This window comes from Akanthomyces muscarius, chromosome 4 (assembly GCF_028009165.1).
Source record: "Akanthomyces muscarius strain Ve6 chromosome 4, whole genome shotgun sequence".
NCBI classification, from domain to species: Eukaryota; Fungi; Ascomycota; class Sordariomycetes; order Hypocreales; family Cordycipitaceae; genus Akanthomyces; species Akanthomyces muscarius.
In genome coordinates this window covers 1,935,883-1,958,682 of record NC_079244.1, presented here as the reverse complement: position 1 = coordinate 1,958,682, position 22,800 = coordinate 1,935,883, and the positions used below count along the sequence as shown (strand labels likewise).

The window sequence follows — 22,800 nt, the reverse complement described above, 5'->3', positions numbered from 1 at the left end:
AGCAAGAAGAGAAACAGGGTGATATCGTGAAAAGTCCGGCCCTACAGTCGCCACAGGGTAGGAGCTATGTTTTTTCTCTAACTGAGATCTGAAATGCGCGGGGCTTTTTGTATATATATATAAATAATTACCGGCGTGGCAGAAATTTTCTTGTTGGTCAGTTCCCTGAACTGTAGGCAAGCCTCAACGAGCTTGGTGTAAACTCTAGCAAGCCATCGTCGAACATTATTCTATGGCCAAATTTCCTGATCACGTAGGAGCAGATTCTAGTATGGATTCTTACTTGACTCATAAATTCAGGGAGAAATGCATAACTCAACTGTGCATTAAGCGACTCGTAGACTTGCGGGCTGCAGTCTTGAAACACAGCCATGGGAATATATTCATCCACCCAGTGTAACAAATTACGTACAATATTATGTGCAAATGTCCTCAGCGCTCTTGTTAGCTCATGCTCACATGTTATGAAGGGGCTGAGCCACAACAAGAGGGGAGGCAGCCAGCCTGCAAGCTAGCGCCATTGTCCGCAGATCAGCACCGCCACAGGCCTGAGATGACGTCGCGATATTTGCCCCGCCCCAAGGTTGAGAGCTATCCATGTTGCCACGAGCGTATGATTTTTACTCTTCCCAACAAAGCTGTCCCAAAGATTATTTCGTTTCCTGCACTACTTATATCTCTTTTTCCCTTTCTCTCGAGCATATTGAATTCCTTAGACACAATAATTTACCAGCTACATCATTCTGCCCGCACCAACCAGCACCATGGCGTCCAAGGCTACTGTTATCGTCAAGAACATTTCCGCTTCGACCAGCGACAGCGAGGTCAAGGACTTTTTCGTCTTTTGGTACGTCGCTCAAGACGGCGCCAAAACTTATCCAAATTGCTAACACACTACAGCGGCAAGGTCACTGACATCAAAATCAACACCGAGGGCGAGACCAAGACCGCAGAGGTCACCTTTGAGAAGGAGACGGCCATGAAGACGGCCCTCCTCCTCACCAACACGCAGCTGGGCCCCAACCACATCACCATCGCCAGCGCCAGCGGCTCCGCGCCGGGCGACGACGTGGCGCACGACGGCAAGGAGCGCGACTCTGACGAGATCACGCAGGAGGAGAAGCCCCGCGCGCGCATCCTGGCCGAGTACCTCGCCCACGGCTACGTCGTCGGCGATGCCGCGATAGAGCACGCCATCACGCTCGACACCCAGCACAACGTCTCGACGCGCTTCCTCGGCACCATCCAAAACCTTGACGCCAAGTACCACGCCACGGACCGCGCCCGCGCCACTGACCAGAGCTACGGCATCACGCAAAAGGCCAACAATTTCCTCACCGGCCTCGGCTCGTACTTTGAAAAGGCCAGCACCACGCCCACCGGCCGCAAGATTGCCAACTTCTACACGGCCAGTTCGCGCCAGGTCCAGGACATCCACGCCGAGGCCCGCCGCCTCGCCGACCTCAAGAAGGAGGAGCACGGAGGCAGCGCCTACAAAGCCGCCGGCCTTGAGCGCGTCTTTGGCCAGCAAAAGCCCAAGGAAGAGACTGGCGCCGCCGGCACTGCTGATGCGACTCCTGCTGCTACCACGGGTGCTGCTGCACCCGTGCCGGCTGACACCAAGACTGGTTAAATAGCTCTTTGTTCTGAGGATTGATGGGATGAAGGTTCAAAATTGATTATTACGACTTTCACGATTGATGGCGTGCTTGATGTTTTTGCATTATTCTAGCTAGGACCTACAAAATACGATAAATGCATGACCTTTGAGCCAATACACCGCACGCTTCGGCGACTTTAATTCCTTGAATAACAATAATTGGGTCGCTTGCGTTGGCAAGCCTCGCATTGTAAGACGCCGACAAGGACGAATGTGCAGATCTTTGAGTCACTTGTAGAGTTGAGTCACTCCAACATGGACATGGATTACGCTTCGCCTGTTATTATGCCACGACGTCAACCGCCTATTTGATGTCTTACTCCTCATAGCTATGCCGAGGACCCTACAGCGAACAGTGCAAACAGAAATCGACATGTCTTCAGAGCAATGCATTATTCAGGTGTTGGGTGAAGGCAGAGTACTGCACCCTGCAGAGCGCGCTACTGTTCACCTACAGGCCCTGGGGCGCAACAACTCCTCCCAGCAAGACGCCTCGGAAACGGTCCGATCCGCCGCCCAAGCGGTGCAGAATCTCGTCCACGAATCTTTCCAGTCCGACGCGCACTCGGGCCGGGGCGCTGCGGATTCGCCCATCTCGCAGTACTCGATGGCCTCGCTCAAGACGGCCCAGCGCAGCGAGCGCCTCAACTCCGGCAGCAACGCCACCGAGACCGTCTACACGGCGCAGGTGGACTTTGCCGTCACGTTTCGCGACTTTGAGGCTCTAGACGGCTTTGCCACGACGGCGTCGGCCATGGGCCACGTCTCCGTCTCCAAGGTTGAGTGGCTGCTGACGGACGACACGCTGGGCGCCTTTGCTGGCCAGGCTCGTACGCTCGCCGCGAGAGACGCCAAAGTTAAGGCGTATGACTTTGCCAAGGAGCTGCATCGCATTCCGGACAGCAGGCTCGAGCAGGATGTCCGCGCCATTCACGTCGAGGACAAATCTCGGGCGGCTCAGCAGGGCACGCGACCCCATGCTCGTGGGTATAGCGCAGGCGTACCATTGAGCCGGGTCAGCACCACGGCTCTCAGTTTTGTGCCGGAAGATGTCACTATCAAAGTTGACGTTAATGTTCACTTTAAAATCGCTTTGGTTCCTGATATTGCTTGTTGATCTATGGTATATTGTGGCTAGACGTCGTTCGATGATGGCTCTTGGAGGGGTAGGCTTCGAAGTAGTTTGTCAAGACCTTTGTCTTTTTTCGACCAAATTCATTAATTTTTTGACGCATTCTCCATGCGCTCTCAATGAGGGCAAACGAACTGGTCACGACAGTCCGCGTCTCACAGTATGCCTGCTCCCGTTAATTAGAGGCTTTGATTGTGTTGAGCAAACAGCTTTACGGTGCCCAATGAAGTGCTGGAATCAGTCACTGGACACTGCCACTAAAGCCACTAAAACAGGCCACCAGCCCTGTGCCCCCTGCAATTGGTGCTGTGGTCCCCTAAAAGTTGTCCAACCCCGCCATGAATGTAACCTCTACAGGGCTCCTCCAGGGCTCCTACAGGGCTTTTGGCAGGGCTATTGCAGGGGCGCCTCCACCACTCCCTGTCTGCCGTTGTCTTGCCTCTGAGACCTTTTCTTTTTCCTCCAAAAGCAACACGGCCACTTATCTCGTCCAGACTCCCTTGCCGTTGCAGATTTTCTCCCTTTTTCTGTGATTTTCCTCCTTTCGTTATTCACTCCATCTCTGGATATATGCATCATCCTTACTCGACTTTGTGCATTGCCCTCTCGTAGCCTGCGTCTCGAGGCAAGGACTACCAACACAGAGCTCCATCACCAGCCATGCCGGACTTGAACTCTGTGCCCGCTTCTCCTCACCCAACGAGATCATCTTCACGTCGCCAGTCCAGCAGCCTTCAGATGGCTACCGCCACGGCTGCCGCCCCAGCCGGTACTTCCTCCTCGCCAGGAAACCTGACGCCGTCCTCGTCGCTGAATATCCTCCCCTCGAACCAGACCGCCGTGAACCACCACCACCATCCACAGCATGAAAGCACTACCGTCTCCTCAGGCCCGTCGCCGCAGCTCACGTCTGCCCAGCTCGCCCAGCAGCCCGAGTCCGCCAGCGGCCCTGGCCCTTTACGGCATCCTCGTCCCATGACCGCGTCTGAGCTTCACATGCAGCTCGAAAAAGAACAAGAAGCTTTGGTAAGTCCTCTGTCACATGGCTGCATGTTGCGAATGCTGCCCCGCCCAATGCTAACGCCATCGGACCAGGTCAACCGCCTCACCCGCGAACTATCCCTGCTGCGAGCCACTCACAACGCCTCTGTAGCGTCTAATGCGTCCTCGGCCTCTGCGGCGACCAGTCACGATCCCATCGCCGAGACATCACTGCTGTCAGGATCAGGCTTCTCCATACCCACGACCAGGCGCCACCATCGCACCTCGTCCACCGCCAGCCAGAGTCACCAGCTGGCATCTTCCTTCGAAGGCCGCGGCACACACTTTCCCCGACCGCCGGCGCCGGTACCACTGTCGAGACAGGATAGCACCCAATCTCGATCCAGCCAGGCCGCGCCGGGCGGCGGCGTACATCTTACTGGTGCCGGAGCAGCTGGCGGTGCATCGGGGTTGGATCCCTCCAGCTACTTCCATCACCAGCGTGTGCCACACCATACTTCGAGCAATTCCGTTGCCGCGACGCCGGGCAGTAGCTTCGGTGGCGATCATATGAGCCCAGCCCTTATGCCGGCGACGGTGCGCTATGAGGAGACGGCATTTTACCGCCACGAGCTTGAAACGGCCAAGAAGGAAAACGACTTGCTCAAAAAGCGGGTGCGTGAGCTGGAGAAGATCGTACGTGAGCGCCGCGAGAGCAGCGCCAGTAGACACGTGCGCAGCGAGAGCGTTAGCACCACGGCGAGCACGAATGTTGTGCCGACAGGCGGCACCAGCATCGCCGGGCCGCGCGACAAGGGCCGCTCCAGCGCCAGGCAGAGCGTTATGAGCGTGGCGGTGGGCGTCCCTGAGGACGAGGTCAAGGTTGGCGAGAGCGCGGCGAGCTATGCCTCTCGAAACGAGGACGAATAAACAGCAGCGTACCCGGCCGAAACAATGCGCGAGTCGGCCTCATATAGCAACCACGGGAAATTGGAAACGGACAATTGTGGGTTGAGAATGACAAACAGAAAAATGGCGTTTAGGGAGTTTTTATTGACATGCTGTAGCGTGTTCGTCGTCCTGTTTTTAGGTATATATTTTCCAATGACACTCAACTCTGCACAAGGTAATCTTTTTACCAGTGTTCGTCTCTTTTCAGTCCACAGCAATTCATGCGGTCAACCGCAGCAAGCATCTCATTGAACAATCATCATAATCATCGAGCAATCATCAAAGAAAGGGAAAAAAAAGAACAAGAAGAACAAATTCTGACTCAACAAGGGTATAGTCTTCTCACAAAACAGACGGAACGACGATATGACAGTAATCATCAACTCGACTACTCTCTCAGGTTCCACGGGCTGCCATTTGGGTCGACGTATCTTCTTGTTCTCGGCCGCAGCCCCTCGCGGCGAGGCGTCGTATTGTACGAATAGCTCATGGGCGAGCCCTGGTCGCCCGTCAGCGATTCAGGCGTCAGAGGCTGCCCTGTCGGACGTTGTGGCGTGTACACAAGCTCCTGCTGCTGCGGTTGCCGGCACTGCTCGGTCTTGACGATGCCGACAGGATCAGCAGCACCGTGCGGCTCCGGTGACGCTGGCCTCGGCGGCGGCGGCGCCTCGGATCCCGTAAACACCAAGCGGCAGCGCTTCAGGATGTCAATCATCGCGCGCCCGTCCTTCGGGTTCTCAAACATCCTGTGGGCCACTTGCGCCGCGGCGCGGTGGATCTTGCTCTCGAGCTTGTCGTGGGCGAGCTGCGCCCTGACGATGCGCATCTCGGCCCGGTGCGCCGCCCGCTCGTCCTCGTGCTTTCGCTCTAGGGCGAGAAGCTGCGCGTGCGCGTCGTCGAGTCGCCCCTGCAGGGCGCGCTTTGCGCAGAGCGTCTTGGCGAGGTCGCCCAGGGTGACAGACGCGCGCTTGATGCGTCGGGAGCGGTCGGCGGCAAAGTCGGTGCGCTGCCGCTCGTTGTCGGCGTCGAGGTCCTCGATGCGGCGCTGCTGCTGGGCGGATTCAAAGGCGAGCTCCTCGTTGCTGAGGAAGAGGGCGGCGTTGGCCTGCTCCAGGGCGCGGACCTGGCTCCAGAGAGGAGTAGAGGGCCCGGCGGAATCTTCCTGGTCAGGGATGTTGGTGCTTTGTACGCTTCTGTGTTGCCGAGAGGCTGCCTTGCGTGCCGCATTGGCGCGCTTGCGAGGATGGGTGATGCGAAGCGGCGGTGCCATGGTGAGTTGGACTTCTCGAGGGCTTGTGATTCGTGATGGCCGTCGATGAAGCACAAGATGGTGAGACGGGTGACTTTGACTTTGTGTAGGAATTGGCGGAGTACGAGAAGGGATAGAGGTGCCAAGTGCGCTCGAGTATAAAAAAGGCTTTGCGAACGGAATACGAACATGTTTGCGTGCCACAACTGTTGTACACTTCACATCCGTCTCACTTTGAGCTTCATATGCTGTTCACCTTGACATTCCACTCGGGCTTTACCCCGCTCTGCTTCTTCCCATGTCCATCTTTGGCTTTCTTTGACCGTGGGCTTTTCTGTTACAGTCGTTTTAAGCTTAATGAAAAGAAACGAGGAGATGCTTGTGTAGACGCCTGCGTTGTGGTGTGAAGAAGGGTTGACTCCAGGCTTGTCTCCCCACCGCTGGATGTCACCTGTCGTTCGTCCAATGCGCACAATGCTACACTGCATACCTCACGTGTGACAGTGTCCAGGTATCTAGGTACGCGGGTACGGGCGGTCTGTGAACATGGCAACGCACATGGTGTCAAGCCTCGAGACGGCTCTGATTTGGCATGGTCCCAAGCCTGACCAGCATAGCCTACCTTCTAGTGCATGTCAAATTCAATACAGGCTAGCCTGTACTTATGCTAGAGATCTTCGCCATGTTGACAATCAATTTACGTACATTGCGAATTTCTTCAGGTACCTGCGATGGGCCTCTGGGTAACAATGCAAGTACTAGACAGCCAGCCAGCAACAGTGGCAGCGAAAGTGCCGGCGAGCGCAGCGAGCACCCCCTCGCTGGCTCAACCGCCGACTGGTTGACTGGCTGGCTGGCTTGTTCGCCCGCTGATGCAATTGCTGTTGACTTGAGGAAGACAATATAGCTGCTAGCCAACTTGGCAGGCAGCCGATACGTGTCGAAACAGCCGATGAAAAATTCCAGACGGCTAAAGCCGTGCCAAGGCTATAAGCCACGTCTACGCTTAATAAAAGACACGTTTTATTCAGGCCTTTGGCTCATGTCCACTAAATAACGTTTATTAAGCTTTTTGACCTGCCAGGTGCTACTCACAGCCCCCTGCCCCTTCGCGGGTACTTACAAGGTACCGTGATGACTTGCTAGCGCTGGAAGCCGTTGGTTGAGCACCACCATGGTTACCTCCCTAGCTGTTGGAGCAATGGTAAAATTTGTGCAAATGTTTCGAGCTGGTGACTTGAACCAAAAAAAAAACGAACGGCAGGTTTTCCATTTTTCTTCCTGCGTCTTGTCTTGTCCCGACACTTTTCCAACCAGGACCGCCCTCCTCCCTTGACCACAATCATGCCATCGTGTGGAACCCAAGTCGAAAAAGAGGGCGAGCGGCCGTGTCTCAGAGTGCCCTCAGGGAAAGCAATAACTCCATCTTCATTGCGGAACCGATTTTTAATGGGCAGACATGTTATTCTATAGTCAATTGGCAGATATGTGACTCTATGGTCTGCCAATTTTAATTGAGCGCTTGGTTTGCAACTAACGTCATAATACAAGCCATTATTGGCAACACCTGGCAGGGCTGATTCATTCATCATGGAGCGGATCCCGGCATCCCACACTCGGGTTTTGAGTAACCATCTGGCATTTCATTCCAGGTCGTCGAGCTATTCATGCAGGCAAAAATTCATTGAAAAGACGACACGAAACATCTACCAAGGTTCGCGTCTCCTTCTTTGCTGCATCTTGCTCTCTGCATTGCAATCTCTTTAAAAAGAAGAGTGCATCCTTACCTCTAACCACCAGCTCCTCCTTTGTCAGGTTATCTTTCCTGTTCCTTTTCCGAGTCTTTAGCAAACGTCTTGGCTTGTCTTTTTTCTCGGCTTTCACGTTTGTAATAATCCTGCAAAGCAAGCAAACCTATTTGCGCAGTCTCAAACCAGGGTGGAGGAGTTCGGGATTTCATCAGTCCCAGCCATTCACCACTCTCCGATCGGTTTCCCACATCACGCCCATTCGACCCGCCGTGCTTCGGGAGTAACCTTCTTTTGGAAAAGACACGCGAATGCCGGGCTTCCTCAATCGGAAATAAAAAAGAACGAAGAAAAGAAGCTTACTTATTTTGGCTGCGTGCCACGACAACAACAAAAAATGGGCAATCCCGATCTAGAGCTACAGAATCCCGACCGGGCCCCACACCACCACCGTCGGCGCCGTTCAAGACGAGATGCCGCCGGCGGCGTGTGCACGGCTGTCGCCGCGGGCATGCTACTCGCCATTGGCGTCTGGGGCATCTGCTTCGACGCCTCGACGCGGTCTCTGCTGCGGCTGCAGCAGCACTGTCTCGGCCATCCTGCCCCCGGTTCAGCCCTGGCAGCCAGCGGCGTTCTGGACGCGGCCGAGCAGTGCGCCGTCCGCAGCTTTGCCAAGGATGCGTCTTTCCTCGACGGCGCTGCGGCCATCGAGGCGGACGAGCTTCTGGCGCGCCGCAATGCATTGGCCGAGGTGCTCAGAGACGAAGGCGTGGATGCCTTTGTCGTCGAGCCAGGCTTTACATTTGAGTACGTCCACGTACACCATCGCAGCAGGGAAATGAAAGTTGCAAGCTAATCGCTCACTTCCGCATCTTAGGTATTACGCAAACGTATCCCGCACCGACTGGTATCCGTCGGGACCCGAATCGCAGCCTTTACTCATGGTGATCCAGCCCGCCGACGGCTGCGACGGCGGCATCGTCGCCAAGACGGCCTTTGTCGCGCCGCTCTCGGCCGTAGATCGCCTGCGCGCGCTCTCCATCCCTCGCCCCTCCTCGGAGCCCAGCCTCGACATTGTCGCCTGGCAGCCGCACTGGAACCCCTACGCCACGCTCCGAAAATCGCCGCTCTTCGCGCCCGTCGATCCCCTAGCCGGCGAGCACACCGACCAACGCCCGGTCCTCATGGTCGACCGGGACACTCGCAGCTTCGTCGTCGACGGCCTCTGGGACGCCGGCTTCCGGTACAAGCGCCTCACGCCGTCGGTGAGGCAGCTGCCGCAGAGCAAGATCTCCGCTGCAGAGCGCATCGCGGGTGGCCTCGACAGTGCCGTGCACGCCGTGCGGGCGTGTCTTGTCCCTGGGCAGACGGAAGACGGCGCGCGCCGGATGCTGGACGCAACGCTGGCGTCGGCTGGCCTGACGCCGCAGAGGCTTGCGGTGCTCTTTGATGTTAACGGCAGCGCGCCGCAAGGCAATGTGCTCAGGGAGGACAGCATGGTGACTGTGGAGGTGGGCGCGCGTCACCTGGGGTACTCGTCTGACATTGTGCGACGCTTTTCCATCGACCAGGCGGACAGACGAGAGTCTAGGGAAGCAGACGTTGCAGAGGTTGCTGGCGGCGCAGGTCGCGGCCAGTAAAGCCATGGCGGTGAATGCCAGCTGGACCTCGCCATCCACAGCGTCCTGAAGCGCGCCCATGGGCGAAGACCTCGCTGAGTCGGGTCGCGGCATATCGGGGTTCGCGCACACGCGGCGCCGGGCTTGAGCAAGGGCCTACGTAGCCGAGCGCTTGCAGCTGGGCATGGGCATGGGCATTATCCACAGTCCGGTGGTTCACTGGCCTCGAGGAGACGATCCGGCGTGCGCCTGGCTAACACATACCTGATTTGCTGGTCAAAGACGGTTTGTTTCGGAGGGGGCCCTGGAAGGGTCTTAATGATCCTTGACGGGAATAATTGAACTACACCGCGTATAAGCGGGACAAAATGCAGAATAGAACCTGGCCGACTTGAAGTTTGAGGGTATCATTTATTAATATAATAGTTTACATGGACTTTCCGATAACCCAGATGCAGCCGTCATCAGCCGTCTAAACGTAAGAAGAAAAGCATGCGACATATGTAACCGTGCCGTAATATCGCCCCAAGAGGCACACAAAAGAAATGTTTTGGTGCAATGATTCAAAAAGACTAGATGCCAACTCCCGCCCATGAAAGGAAAATAAAAAGAAACGCCTCAGTCATGTACTCTGCGGTGTTGACCATCCCGCCAGAGGGAAACCGTATGCTATCGCCGCGCCGTGAAATTGTTCCAACCACGCCATGCTTTCGCCTTCTTGTACTGGTTTATGTGATAAGCTGCAGTCCATGTAGACAGAGCCGTCTTGGTACGCCCAGTCTGACACCGCGATGGCGCATTCGGATATTGAACCGCCGGGGAAAGGGGATGAGCTGAGGGTGGCACACGTCCAGCACATTTGCTGGAAGATCTCAATGAGCGTGTGCGTCCATGCGGAGGCGCTGACCCGAATCGCGTTTTCTTCGACTTCCAGGTGGATCAGGCGCAGACCAGGGCAAAAGACAGAGTCCTCGTCGGTGCTGTCCCAAACCGACATGCCCGGGCAGGGGTCCCCGGATTGATGCGACGCGGATGCGTTGGTAACTGCGTCTTCCAGGCATTTCAGAAGCAGACGACCACATTTGGGCCACTGGTGGTCGATGTACTCGGCGACAGTGGTGTAGACGCAGCTGCTGGCGGTACCGGTAATAGCAGGCAAGGAGCCGAGATTGACTAATTGCGGGTCGCCAATACCATCCAGGGGGCCGAATAGTTGACAGTCGAATTTGAATTGGACTAATTGATAGCCATCAGAAGGGGGAGGAAAGGGTCGTTTGCGAATGACGTCCCAAATAGCCGACTCGGCCATGTGGACTTGGACATAGTTTGGGGAGAGGAGGACGCGGTCAATTTCGGAGATGAGTCGTTTCGACGCTTGGCCGTCGAGGATAAGTGAGTGCAGTGTGCGGGCAATTTGCTCGGGACAGCCGCCCGGGGACACGTCTGGGAATTCGCGATGCCAAAATCCGCAGACGAGCTGGAGAGCCAGGGGCAGGTCAATCCCGCCGGCATTCGCGGACCAGGTGACATGGCGCTGCGACAGGCTCGGGCCTATGCGGTCGAGGACGCAGCGAGAGGTTTCTGGGCCGTTTAGGATGAGAATAATTTGGCGGATGGGGCCCTCGAAGAGGAGGATGACTTGGCTGGTGGGATGCGAGCCATTCGAGTCACTGTGGTAGAAGCGGTAGAGCTCGTCCCAGATCTGGCCGCAAAAGTTGGAGATGAGGCGATCAATGACTCGGTCGAGATTGATTTTGACTTTTTGGTCTTCGAGGTAGTAGTGTGTGAGGAGGGCATTATCGAGGCCATCGGCGAGCGAGTTGGCGAAAGCTGCGACGAGGGCGCCGGCAATCAGTGGCGGCACCTGGACCTCGGTGTCCTTGACGTGCTGGGAAAAGCTGGTCGGGAGCGTGGGCAGCGGCGGCTTCAGCAGATCAGGCGAGGCGGTCACCGCGGTGCCAGGCCTTCTGATAATGTCAGGGAAGCCATGTGGCGGCGGCATATCTTCGCATGGCTGGACGGAAGAGGTCGAAGGAGGTGTTTCGGCGGACGCGGGGAGGCTCTTGGTTACGATGGTAGCGCAGTCGCATGCAGCAGTTTCGCGGTCGGGGGTTCGTCAAGAGGAGCGGCACGACAGTTGCCGTCAACAACCAGCGCAAAGAGAAAGAAAGAGAAGGAGAGGGGGCGAGTCGCAACGGCGGGGATTCAGCGAGGTGTGCGCTTGTAGAAGAAGGAAAAGTGGTATTTGGAGTTGCAAAGGGTAGGCCCAGGCAGGATCGAGAAACAGGCCAATGGAGAAAGTGGTAAGAGAATGGCAAAGCCAAGAGGGACGAACAGGCAGGGGAGGCAGATGCCAGGTGCAGGCAGGTGCAGGTGCAGTTGCAGGTGCCAGGGTCGCTGTGTGGGTACCTTACGGGGGCACGGGGGGTCCTCTTTGAGTGCAGCCAGCGAGCGCAAGAGCGGTAGTCTTCCTCCGCTGCAGCGACGTACCTACCACCTATAGGTAAGGTAAATAGTGGGCGAGCCGAGCAGCAGACAGACACTCGAGGCTCAACGTGCGCAATTACTGAGCTGGTGCAAATTACTGTCAGTTGAACTCTGGTTGATCCCTGGGCTCAATCCGCTTCAATATGCATCCAAACTCACCAGATACAATCTCAACTCCTGCTGTACGCGAATGCTTGCCCGAGGCGCTGAGGGGGGTACGTGAAGGGTGACGTTGCGCTGTCCGCCTGCATTGCGCGTCCCGGCTTACCAAGAGGGCAAAGGCGCTGCTCTTTGGCCACCTGCGTCCACTGCGCCAGCTGGTCTCGGACCCATCATTCCCCGGCCGCGCCAGCTTGCGAACCAGCCAAAGCCTGGAGCATCGTGGAGAAACCCATCCTGTAAGCCCTTTTTTTTTACACCTCGTGTGTGACGGGAGGGCTTTTCCTAGCACGCTGTTATCTTCCTCTTCCCCTGCTTCACGAATTATCGCCTAGCAATTAATTTTTTCCCCGTTTCGTGATGTGGATTGACGACTGGGGGGAGGTGGTCCATCGCAGCCCACACTTCCCACACAAGCTACGCCAGTTGGCCAGCAGGCGATAAAGCATCGACAACCCATCGTAGGAAAGTAAGAAAAAAGCCAAGCTTTTCCTCCCATGATGGAGCCTCAAACTAAATCACGGCCCAAGCGCTTCAGACCAATCGCGACCAGAAATGCGAGGTAAAATAAGCCAGCCTTCCACCCCCGACATCCTGACGCCGATGAGCGCGCCAGGTACCGGAGCCAAACAGCTGCTGGTACATGTTGCGCTGCACATCGTGACCCCGTATCTCATTCTCCAGTAATAAAGCTTTTTATTTCTCCTTCTCCATGTCAGCACTCCATATTCTCCTCTTGCGTACATCCCTCGTTCTGAGCCCGCGTTCGCCACTCTTGCGACGAGTCTCAGCCAAACGGCGTCGCTCGAGGCTTGCGCCGCTCCAGTTGTGGATGGGACGGCCGCGCGTTTCGCTCGATGATCGGCCCAGGTACTGCTTCTTCCGTACAACAGAGTCATGCGGCGGCCAAAAGAGCAAGGGGGCTCCCGCCGCGGGCAAGCGGCCACGCCGCCAGGAACAAAAGATCTTTAAAAATGAGAGAATGTCCTGCGTGACGATTGTGAAGTTTACCGACGAAGGCTTGTTCCAGAAGAAATTTGCCGCAGCCTGACTGTGTGTGTGTTTGCTACAGGCTGCGGGGACGGAGCACGTTTTCCTAGCCCTCGCCCCCAGGCCCAGTGTGGCAGCATCCCGGACCAAGCCAGCTGGTTCGTGTTGGTGATACGTCGCGTGTCAAGTTGCTATTCCAGAACGATGAATTACTGTCCTGAGCTTTTCGTTTCTGCGATCGCATTGATAGGCTGGAGTCGTCGCCTGCATTGATTTTCCACTGCTCACTGCTGACGATGATCCAGCTACCTAGAGTTTTACCACACTGGGCAGCGGTGTCAATTTTGAACAGGGTGGCATCGCGCCAAGTAAACCCAATTGCGTTGCTCGACACCGATAAGACCATAGAACATATAGGCATTCATAATGGAGCCATCGATTGCTTCATTCCCACTCGCTCGATGCACACCGGCAATTTGCATGCGTGCGTAAGTCTATAGGGTAGGTCCTCGCCACGCCACTTCCCTCGGGTGAAGCTGGGAGGAGTAGCAGACGCGGCAGCGGTAAAAGTCGAGATGGTCAGAGCCAATGCAGGTTCATTATATCAGACGTGGGACGGGCGCAACTTTAAGTTTCAACATAGTCAACTATTCGAGGTGCGTCCTGGCTCAATCGGCCGTGCAACATCAGCCTCTCCCGCGACGCCGGTGCCCATCAAGAAAGCACTAGAGAGCGGCCACATCAGATCTGATAAACTCAGCTACTACATGGCATATCTGCGACACCATATATACCTGTTTGTCGAGATCTCGAGAAATTGGCAGCTGTTCGCGTTCCGGTCGCCTGCCGTTTGGACCCTTGCACCCTTGCGCGTATTAGTGGCTCGGCTAGTTGGCAAGACCCGAATACGCACGCAGTCACGGTTCCTGCATGTCTGACAGGGAGAAGTGGCATCTTTATATAGAAGTGCTTTAATGCACGCGAGGCTGAGTATGGGCGAATGGAGTCAATATACATGCAGATACAAAAGATACCTCGAGATTTATGTGCCTTGCTGCCTCGCCAGCTACCTGCCAAATTGTGGTGCCATTTTGAACCGCTACAGCGTGCTTCGAGTCCAGTTTCCAGGTATGATGGACCCGGGCCTAACGGTTCTAGATAAACGCCTCATCGAAACTCGGCGACACGAGCGAAAATTCGAGATTCCGTGGTGATAAAACCGAGACCCTGCAGTCATTAAATGTAAGCTTTAATAAAAGAGCAAGTCTCCTACCCAATCTATAAATTACGGCATCGTCATCGCTCCGAGCCGAGTCTCCGAACTCGCCGTGCTCACGGCGTCGATGGAGGGCCCACCAGGCCTGGCAGTCAGGTGCGCCTGTGGCCCACACTGGTGTGTTCATCGACGGCTGAGTGCGTCCGATGTGACGTTTGCGTGCAATTGAGTCCAACGTCAAAACATTGACAAAGGTCCTAGGAATTAATGGTGATGCATACAATTGAGGTTATAAAGATGGAAAACCCTGAGTGAAGCGGTCATCGCCACTGACGTCGTCTTGGTGTAGGTGCACGGCGGTTGACGTGATCAGGCGACATCAGGGCCGGCCAGGGGCTGCCAGGTGCCGGCGCTGTTTGCGTTTGTTGGAGGCCATTCCAGCCTGGCAACTGGCTGCTACCCCTCACGGGCAATCCGCCTCAACTCCTCCGCCCCCTGGTAAATCGAGAGGCGCAGAGAGCCAGAATGAGCAATAGCTCGTGGCCAGATCATTCTGCCGCCGGCACTAGCATCCAATAAAACCAAGGCGCAGGCCTGGAAACTGGCTGGGTTGGGGGTCCGAGACGGGGGTCCAACTGCTGGGAGTGCAGAGGGTGGGAAGCAACAAGGTACATCGAGATACCAAGCTCATGTATCACTCCAAATGCAGCAAAGGTAGGTACTTGGGTTTGCAGGCAAAAGTGGCGTGACAGCTTGTAACGAGCAGCAGATCCGCGCCGGCCGTCGTGAGGGGTCGCTCCCTGCTGGCCCGTTTGTTGCCCGGCGGTCCGTCACACACACACACACACACACACACCACACTCTCACACCCTCCACCTGGCAAGAAGCTCGACAGCCAGAGACAATGCCCTTCTTGATAGATCTCCTTGCCATTGCTTCACTTCCACCAAGTTTCTTCTCGTCGTCACCTCGACGTCGGCTTTGCCTTGCCCCGTCTTCCCTCTGCGCAGCTAATCGGACCAGTGGGTCTGAGAACAGGCTTCCCCGGATTTTAAACCCCAGATTCGCTGGATACCAGGCCACCAGTCAACACGCCTGCCAGCGCTAGGCCCAAACTAGTGCCACCTCACCTTCCACAGTGACGCCCAAGTACCCCCAAGTCACGCGATCCCAAGTCCAGTTGCCTCGCTTTCCCACCCCAAAATACCAGGCCGCCGTACACTGTCCCAGCTCCTTACCCCGCCCGGCCTGACCAAGCTTGAGGAGCTAGGCGCATTCCCTCGAACAGATATCAATCCCCTCCTCCCCCTCCTCTGCTTTCCCCTCTTCCCTTCTTCTTCACCATCGACTCGCACCACGCATCGTATCTAGCTTCCACGCCCTCAATTCACCCACAATTGGTTAGTCCTGTCTACGGCTGCAACACGTCTGCGCAGTCGGCCACCCTGACAATGCAACGGCACGCTCACACGTCGCAGCTCCGCTGGTGACTTCGTTTCAACAGCTTCACAACACAACTCTGTCAACATGTCGGAACCTCTCGCTAAAGTCGACTCCGCCGTCCAAGGCCTGTCTACATCGCCGCCAAAGGAGAAGGGCCATAGAAGAGCCAGCTCCGCTGCCGCCCCTGGTGTCTACAACGTCAAGGACTTGGGTATGTAATCTGCTGCGCTAAGCGTTGCCTCCTCGTCTCGCTACCCCGCTTTACCTCGCCCGCCCGCCCCAAGGTATTCACGCTGACATGAACCTCTCCAATCGCAGAAGAAGAGGGTATCGATCTGGAAATTGCCATTGAAACTCAAAAGACTGGCTGGTACGTCATTTCCTGTCGCTCCCATCTCGCCCGTCCCATGTGGTCATGACAGCATGGCGGGTCGTCTTGCCCCACATCGTGCTGCCGTGCATTATTAGGCTGCCTCAAGCTCCATACACTCTATCGGGCGAGCTTCCGAGTTCGATCGCTAACAAACCTGCTTTCAGGAAAATCAACAAGAGCTCGTCGACTGTAGACGACCCCAGCATACTCAAGCTTCATTTGACGAAACCTCCCGTCAAGAGGATTGACCTGCACTTCCCCCTGGGCATGGAAGTCTCCGCCCGCAATCTCAAGGGTGTCACCATCAAGGACGCTCTGGACGCCATCCACAAGGCTTACAAGAAGCGGGTACGTTTCCATACAACCCACGACCAACTACCACATGGAGCGAGCGCCTTGACTGACCGAGTACCAATAGGCCGACGACGAGCTCGACAAGCCCTACCTCGCCGGCTTTGAATGGGACAAGGAGGAGTCCTGGACGCGACTGGTAGTCCACCTCCAGAGCCAACCCAGCGCCGGTGGCTTTAGCGGTGGCGGCAAGAAGAAGAAGAACAAGAAGGAGGAAGAGTAAGCCCTCTCCGTCAGCCCTACTATCTGTTCCAATAGTTCCTTCAACCTGTAATGTTTGGCCTCGCAAGGCTCCTCGCGGGGCGGCGCCTGGGATATTGCAATGAGATATCTAGATATGATTTTGGCCTGTATTGCTCAACAGTGGCCGCTACGCGGCACACTTTATGTACTCTTCTCACAAATGACAAGTATCCCTTGCTGGGCAGAGGCTATGCTTCTGCTCATTTAACTTTGCACACCAGCTCACTACGACTTATTTTGAATGTTATGGCATGTTGATGGCTACTCAAAGTTTGTCCCAGTCACGACATATCCTCGATATCGTGCTCTTTCGCGGTCTTGAGTGAGTTGTGATGCTTGAGCGTGCGAAAGATTGAAGCCTGAGCAGCCCCGCCTTGCTGCGTCCCCCTCCCCCGCCTCACAGGACTGACCTCAGGTACTGACTGCCAGATCCGTACAGCAGTGTCATTCCAAAATCAGGCTTAGATCGTATGCCGATCGATCTTTGGATAACTAGATAATACGAACCGTTTCAACTTCTCATCCCGATTTTGAGAACGTGGGTGGTTGTCTGGAAAAACGCTTCCACCGTGCTTTTTTTCAGGCCAAGCGCAAAGCCGACGGAGGGCGAACAGCTGAAGGCGTGGACTTGTATGAAAATACACTCACAGAAGTCGGTTTCTAAAATTGCCTGATGTTCCAGATAAGACCATATTGAATCTTCCGCTTTTCGGTCGTTTCCTCAAACATTGCGATTCCGATTCCATGCCCTGCTGTTCCCTACCCGGAAGCGTCTGTGTCCGCGTCGACCCCCAGTCTGATGGCACACTAGCAGCTATTCGTGCTACTAACAGCGATATTTGTTAGTGTGCTAGTTCCAGCTCCCGGTATTACGTGACCGGGCCAGGGCGGAACGCGGGCGCTCCCCCCTAAAAGCCTTTCCGGCTCAGCGCCGCAGCGCGGCTACCCTCGGAATCCCGCCCGCACTCCCCGCAGGCGGAACATGGGCGCATCGAGGGCCGCTCCGGGACAGCTTCACCAGGCCGGTGACGTTTCAAGGCCCGCCGCGAATAGCCATTAATAATAAAACTGTTGTGCTATGCCAACGTATTTTATTCTTCTTCGAACCCCCGCTCATTCTCTTCTTGATTCCCTATCCCAAACAGCATCGGCAATTTTCGAGACTGCCTCCAGAATCGCCAAATCGTCAAGATGCCCGTCACAGACTTTACCACCAAAGAAAAGTACCGTTACCAGAACGGCTTCGGATGCCACTTTGAGTAAGCTACTCCCTACGCAGGATTTCTGTGCTTCGCAAGAACCGTTGAGCAATCGAGACATCCTGCTTCCGTCGCCCATTTGCCTGCTCACGCGACGACTAATACTTGCGACATCCAGGTCCGAAGCCGTCGACGGCACTCTTCCCATCGGCCACAACAACCCGCAAAAGCCGCCGTACGGCCTCTACGCCGAGAAGCTCTCTGGCACCGCTTTCACGGCTCCGCGACACCAGAACAAGCAGACGTGGCTGTACCGCATCCTGCCCTCTTGCGCGCACCCGCCCTACGGCCCGGCCGAGAAGACGGCCGCGGCGAATGGGGTTGATGGCGCGGCCCTCGACGAGGGTGCCAGCAAGCTGCACTATATCCCCAACCAGCTGCGCTGGGACCCCTTTGACCACAACGCGGCCCACGACCTCGACTTCGTGTCGGGCCTGCGCCTCGTCGCCGGCGCCGGCGACGCCAGCACCAAGACCGGCCTCGGCATGTACGTCTTCACGGCCGGCAAGAGCATGGACGCCAACGCCGCCTTCTACTCGGCCGACGGCGACCTCCTCATCGTCGCGCAGGACGGCGACCTCGACATCCGCACCGAGATGGGCTGGCTGCTCGTCCGCCCCATGGAGATTGCCGTCATCCCCCGCGGCGTCAAGTACCAGGTGCACCTGCCGTCGGGCGCCGCGCGCGGCTACGCCCTCGAGCTCTACGAGGGCCACTTCCACCTGCCCGAGCTGGGCCCCATCGGCTCCAACGGCCTGGCCAACGCGCGCGACTTCCAGGCGCCCGTCGCCAGCTTCAGCGAGGACTTTGGCGCGACCGCCTCCGAGGGCGCCACCAGCTACACCGTGACGGTCAAGTTCAACAACACGCTGTTCCAGACGACGCAGCCGCATACGCCGTTCGACGTCGTCGGCTGGCAGGGCAACTACTACCCCTACAAGTACGACCTGGGCCGCTTCAACACCATCGGCACCATCTCCTTCGACCACCCGGACCCGTCCATCTTCACCGTGCTGTCGGCGCCGAGCCCGACGCCCGGCACCGCCGTCGCCGACTTTGTCATCTTCCCGCCGCGCTGGCTCGTCGGCGAGGACACGTTCCGCCCGCCGTGGTACCACCGCAACACCATGGCCGAGTTCATGGGCCTTATCTGCGGCGGCTACGACGCCAAGCGCGGCGGCGCTGGTGGCTTCGTCCCCGGCGGCGCCAGCCTGCACAACGTCATGAGCGGCCACGGCCCCGACGCCGAGAGCCACGAGGGCGCCCGCGAGGCCAAGCTCGGCCCCGTCAAGGTCGGCGCGGGGAGCTGCGCCTTCATGTTCGAGACGTGCCTCATGGTCGGCGTCACCGAATGGGGCCTGCGCACCTGCAAAAAGGTCCAGGAGGGCTACAGCGAGGAGAGCTGGGGCGGCGTCATCACGCACTGGAAGCAGCCCGAGGACAAGCCCGTTCGCAGTCACCTCCTCGAGTAAAAGAAAAGAATGCGTTGGAAGGTGAAGGAAGCTGGAAGAACCGACTGATGCTGACTTTTCAGAGCATATTCACGACATTTGCTCGATTTGAACTTGTTTACGGCCTGGGAAAATGAACTATAAACTGTACATAGATGAGCTTGTGCTATACGAACAATATGACTACTAGATTACGTTTCAAATAAATGCGGCGTAGCAAATGAGACTTTTTGGGGCTCGGGTGAGTGCCATGTGGCGCCTTGCAGCTTCGTAGGAGTGGATGGATATGCATCGAGAGCCAGCCTGCGAACACTGCCACAGATGCCTCGTTGAAGGAACACGTCGAGACGAACTCGCCATCGTGCATGGATAAGGGTCAGTAGAAAGGCTGGACTACTCGGTGCGGCCTCCAAGCGTCGCGTATCTATGGTGTGCTACCTCGCGATAGCGTGTTACACACAGCATGAAATACGTACGTAAAAACCATGCAAAGTAAAGACTAGCCAGAGATTGTGGCCTTGGCTCTTTCACGATAGCTACAGTGCAATCAGCTCTAAAGTCTGCCTGGGCGTTATCTCGTTCCCTCGGGATATGTCAGTCAAATCTCCTGGGCACATGCTGTCCCTTCACGAGGCTCCCCGAGCCAAGCCAACATGGCGCTGCTTTTTTTACCGCCGCCGCCGCCGAGCAACAAAAGATCCCGAAGAAGAAGGCGACGAACAAGTCCTATCAGCTATTCGCCAACTTATCATATGGTTCTCCTGTGGAGAAGAAACGACCAAAAGCCGCCCCCCTCCTCGCCACTGACCAAGCATGGCCTGCTCTCACAAAAGCCAGCGGCCGCATGCCAAGCAGCCTCGTTTCCAGCTCATAGTTCGCTCCTTCCCGTTTAGGAAGAAAATGTCACTTGGTAGACAAGAAGCGCCACGGGATAAGGATATTGAAGTGGAAAGAAGCTTGGTGCGGCCGGGGGGGGGGGGGGGGGGGGGGAGTGTAGAGACTTGGCAGTGTCGTTGTCTTGTGAGGAGGGACTGGGCGTCGATCTGGGGCTGGGCGGCCCAGCTAGATGGCGTGGTGTGGCTGGAAAAGCAATACGGAGAAACGGGCTTTTTGTCTGCTTTGACTAATAATGAAGAATAGAAATTGCATTACTGAGACGCATCCGACTGGGCTTTGCTGTCGCGAACCTATTTCCCGACGCCACTTGGCTGGGCACAAAGCCGTGGCGCGGGCTGCTGGCTTCGAATGTCATCTTTGGCGCACTTTTGGTCTTTTCTGCCGTGAAGAACCGTATTGTGCCGCCATGGAAAGCGTGAGCCCATGTGTTATTGCTGTCGAGAGGCGGCGCCGCCGGCTGCCGGTTGCAAGCCGGCCGTTCTTTTTTCGAGGTGCTTGCAACGTTTGGGCCGTCGTAGCGACTCTATAGATGGAACAGACATGGCATTCTGATTAGGAGGATCGAGCGGCCAGCTTCATCTCTAGATACTTCCATCGATATTGTGCGCAGAGCCTTGCCCGCCTCGTCTCACAAAGCTGAGAGGAAAAGGCCTCGGTTAGTGAGACACCACCCCGGGATCTTGCAGAGCACACAGTGCTTGTCGGGAGAGTACTGATATGTAACACAAAAGCTGCAGACGCCCTGCAGCGATAGCTGAAGGTGTGTGCCAAGGTGCTTATCATCCATGCTTACCATGTGAGACCCGTCTGCATTCATCTCTTTTTCGAGGAGGGGGGCATGCCAAGAGTATCCTGAGCGATGAAGGTGGGAAAGGCCACCGCCCACGAGCTACACAGGAATGGCCTCGCGAGCTCTCTGAATCTATTACGAGATGGCAATCTCGTCTTCTCATTTACTGATCCTTCTCAACGCGGGGGTGGATAGCTCCCCCTCCAAAAACGTTTCTACGCAAAGAATCATTACGGGGCATCGACAAGCTCGGCAAAGTGTGACCTGCTGGCAAATGACCCCCGGCTCGGGCGTGGCCCGTTGGATGGAGGCCCGGACCCTTGCCGACCGCCTCATGTATCCATACGTGCGCTTATGATTTTAGATGGGACAGACAAAAGTTCCTGTCCTCGTTTCCAATAAGCCGACACCCGCCAAGATCCAATCTAACTAGTTTTGGGGCTTGTCCGGGGGGGCGTTGGATGATTTGGGGGCGAGGCGGCGGGAGGGCCAAGAGGGCCGAGAAACATCAGCCCGCTCAAGTCTGGCTCCGGGGGACTGTGTCTCATTTGACGCGTTTGCCAAGAGCAGGGAACAAAATCAGCTTTCCTAACACAAATGCACGCCATTTTCATGCAAGGTCCAGGTATATTTCCAGTTTAACTCTGGTGTTTCTCATCGGAGCTGAGGTAATCCAGGGCTGGCTGTGTGTGGTCGCGGACGAGAGAAGCCTCAAAGAACAAGGTGGGAAGCCTTCCCCAGGGGGCGGGGGCGCCGACGGGTTACACGCTATGGCGCACTAATCATGCCCCTAAGGATAACCTTAAATTTGCTCGTCTGTAATGCGATTGGATTCACTGGCTGATCTCCAGTGCGCTGTGGGAAGGATTTGCCAAGTGGCTTGCTCCTAAAGGCCCCTTACTTTCTCGGTGCTGGAGCCGTAATTAGTGCCAGGCGACAGAATGCCAGGCGCGGCGCAGAGTCAAAAAAAAGGCGCCCGGTCAAAAGAACCAGTGGCGCGATCTGCTAGGCGGCAAATATGCTCCTGCCATGCTCGCTCTTCACGATCACTCAACATGGCCATGTGCCAACCGGCCAAGAAACACATCGCCGAGAGGCTGGTTTATTTCGCGGTGCCATTTTGGGAGTTTCTAAATTCCCATTGGGCAAGCAATCAATTCCCCGAAGCAGTCACCAGCTTGACACGACAGCTGTCCGTACTGGTCGACACATCCTTCGACGAGGCTGTTGTGCTTGCGTTCCAGCGGGCGCAACCCCCTCCAATTCCAATAGTTGCAACAAAAGGCCTTCAACTGGCGTGATGGACACCATACTTTAGCGGGCCTTGGCCAGCCTTTGCCACGACTGGCTGGGCTTTTGCTCCTCCCCTAATAAATAAAAGAACTCTCGTCGCCGCGGGCGCAGCCTGGGCAAGCCAAAAGCCAAGACATTGCCCAGACTGCTTCTCCAATTCTAGACCGCTGACGGGGTGCAAGGAAGGGGGTTGCACCGAGTGTGCTCAGTACGCCCCTGTCCTGCCTCGTTGTTCTCTTGCCCTCCAGAATACCGATTGGCCAACCCCCCCAGCAAAGGATTGGCATCACGCGTGAGGCCGCGTCCTCATCACGTCTTTTGCTTCCGCAGAAGTTCCCATGTACGACCGGCGGAAGCAGACTCTCAGCTCTCTGGCTGAGGCTAGCAAAGTAAAAGACCTGTGATGCAAAAAAGACGCTGCATGGAGAACCAAGGCGCAACGCTAGCTGCTTCAGTGGACTCTTTTCGGAAAGAGCCTTTCTAGGCTCAAGATAAGCTTGCAAATCTA

The 22,800-nt window shown here is 56.3% G+C and overlaps 10 protein-coding genes across 11 annotated transcripts; 7 read left to right on the top strand and 3 right to left on the bottom strand.

Annotated features, from left to right (window-relative positions):
- Positions 1–764: 764 nt before the first annotated feature.
- On the top strand, positions 765–1,633 carry LMH87_011323 (uncharacterized protein; the record flags this gene model as incomplete). Its single annotated transcript, XM_056200446.1, has 2 exons — positions 765–847; positions 901–1,633. 2 exons carry the CDS (start codon positions 765–767, stop codon positions 1,631–1,633), a joined length of 816 nt encoding a protein of 271 aa, XP_056052293.1.
- Positions 1,634–1,991: 358 nt separating this feature from the next.
- Positions 1,992–2,777, top strand: LMH87_011322 (uncharacterized protein; the record flags this gene model as incomplete). Its single annotated transcript, XM_056200445.1, has 1 exon — positions 1,992–2,777. The coding sequence occupies one exon, from the start codon at positions 1,992–1,994 to the stop codon at positions 2,775–2,777; it is 786 nt and encodes a 261-aa protein (XP_056052292.1).
- Positions 2,778–3,452: 675 nt separating this feature from the next.
- LMH87_011321 (uncharacterized protein) lies at positions 3,453–4,989 on the top strand (the record flags this gene model as incomplete). Its single annotated transcript, XM_056200444.1, has 7 exons — positions 3,453–3,561; positions 3,627–3,632; positions 3,682–3,818; positions 3,888–4,655; positions 4,751–4,779; positions 4,841–4,863; positions 4,916–4,989. 7 exons carry the CDS (start codon positions 3,453–3,455, stop codon positions 4,987–4,989), a joined length of 1,146 nt encoding a protein of 381 aa, XP_056052291.1.
- A 123-nt stretch (positions 4,990–5,112) lies between these two features.
- LMH87_011320 (uncharacterized protein) lies at positions 5,113–5,994 on the bottom strand (the record flags this gene model as incomplete). The annotated part of the gene is made up of 1 exon (XM_056200443.1): positions 5,113–5,994. The coding sequence occupies one exon, from the start codon at positions 5,992–5,994 to the stop codon at positions 5,113–5,115; it is 882 nt and encodes a 293-aa protein (XP_056052290.1).
- A 2,124-nt stretch (positions 5,995–8,118) lies between these two features.
- LMH87_011319 (uncharacterized protein) lies at positions 8,119–9,361 on the top strand (the record flags this gene model as incomplete). The annotated part of the gene is made up of 2 exons (XM_056200442.1): positions 8,119–8,528; positions 8,599–9,361. The coding sequence occupies 2 exons, from the start codon at positions 8,119–8,121 to the stop codon at positions 9,359–9,361; spliced, it is 1,173 nt and encodes a 390-aa protein (XP_056052289.1).
- Positions 9,362–9,962: 601 nt separating this feature from the next.
- LMH87_011318 (uncharacterized protein) lies at positions 9,963–11,342 on the bottom strand (the record flags this gene model as incomplete). The annotated part of the gene is made up of 1 exon (XM_056200440.1): positions 9,963–11,342. The coding sequence occupies one exon, from the start codon at positions 11,340–11,342 to the stop codon at positions 9,963–9,965; it is 1,380 nt and encodes a 459-aa protein (XP_056052288.1).
- Positions 11,343–12,346: 1,004 nt separating this feature from the next.
- Positions 12,347–12,673, top strand: LMH87_011317 (uncharacterized protein; the record flags this gene model as incomplete). Its single annotated transcript, XM_056200439.1, has 3 exons — positions 12,347–12,373; positions 12,424–12,455; positions 12,517–12,673. The coding sequence occupies 3 exons, from the start codon at positions 12,347–12,349 to the stop codon at positions 12,671–12,673; spliced, it is 216 nt and encodes a 71-aa protein (XP_056052287.1).
- A 946-nt stretch (positions 12,674–13,619) lies between these two features.
- LMH87_011316 (uncharacterized protein) lies at positions 13,620–13,930 on the bottom strand (the record flags this gene model as incomplete). Its single annotated transcript, XM_056200438.1, has 3 exons — positions 13,620–13,723; positions 13,771–13,841; positions 13,890–13,930. The coding sequence occupies 3 exons, from the start codon at positions 13,928–13,930 to the stop codon at positions 13,620–13,622; spliced, it is 216 nt and encodes a 71-aa protein (XP_056052286.1).
- A 965-nt stretch (positions 13,931–14,895) lies between these two features.
- On the top strand, positions 14,896–16,928 carry LMH87_011315 (uncharacterized protein; the record flags this gene model as incomplete). Of its 2 annotated transcripts, XM_056200437.1 has the most annotated exons (8): positions 14,896–14,906; positions 14,962–14,977; positions 15,564–15,592; positions 15,671–15,846; positions 15,954–16,005; positions 16,173–16,356; positions 16,427–16,578; positions 16,874–16,928. In XM_056200437.1, 8 exons carry the CDS (start codon positions 14,896–14,898, stop codon positions 16,926–16,928), a joined length of 675 nt encoding a protein of 224 aa, XP_056052284.1. The 2 variants fall into 2 exon arrangements, with proteins under 2 accessions (XP_056052284.1, XP_056052285.1); XM_056200436.1 differs by lacking the exon at positions 16,874–16,928 and having other exon boundaries at positions 16,427–16,582.
- Positions 16,929–17,793: 865 nt separating this feature from the next.
- LMH87_011314 (uncharacterized protein) lies at positions 17,794–19,333 on the top strand (the record flags this gene model as incomplete). The annotated part of the gene is made up of 2 exons (XM_056200435.1): positions 17,794–17,861; positions 17,980–19,333. 2 exons carry the CDS (start codon positions 17,794–17,796, stop codon positions 19,331–19,333), a joined length of 1,422 nt encoding a protein of 473 aa, XP_056052283.1.
- Between the last annotated feature and the right edge of the window lie 3,467 nt (positions 19,334–22,800).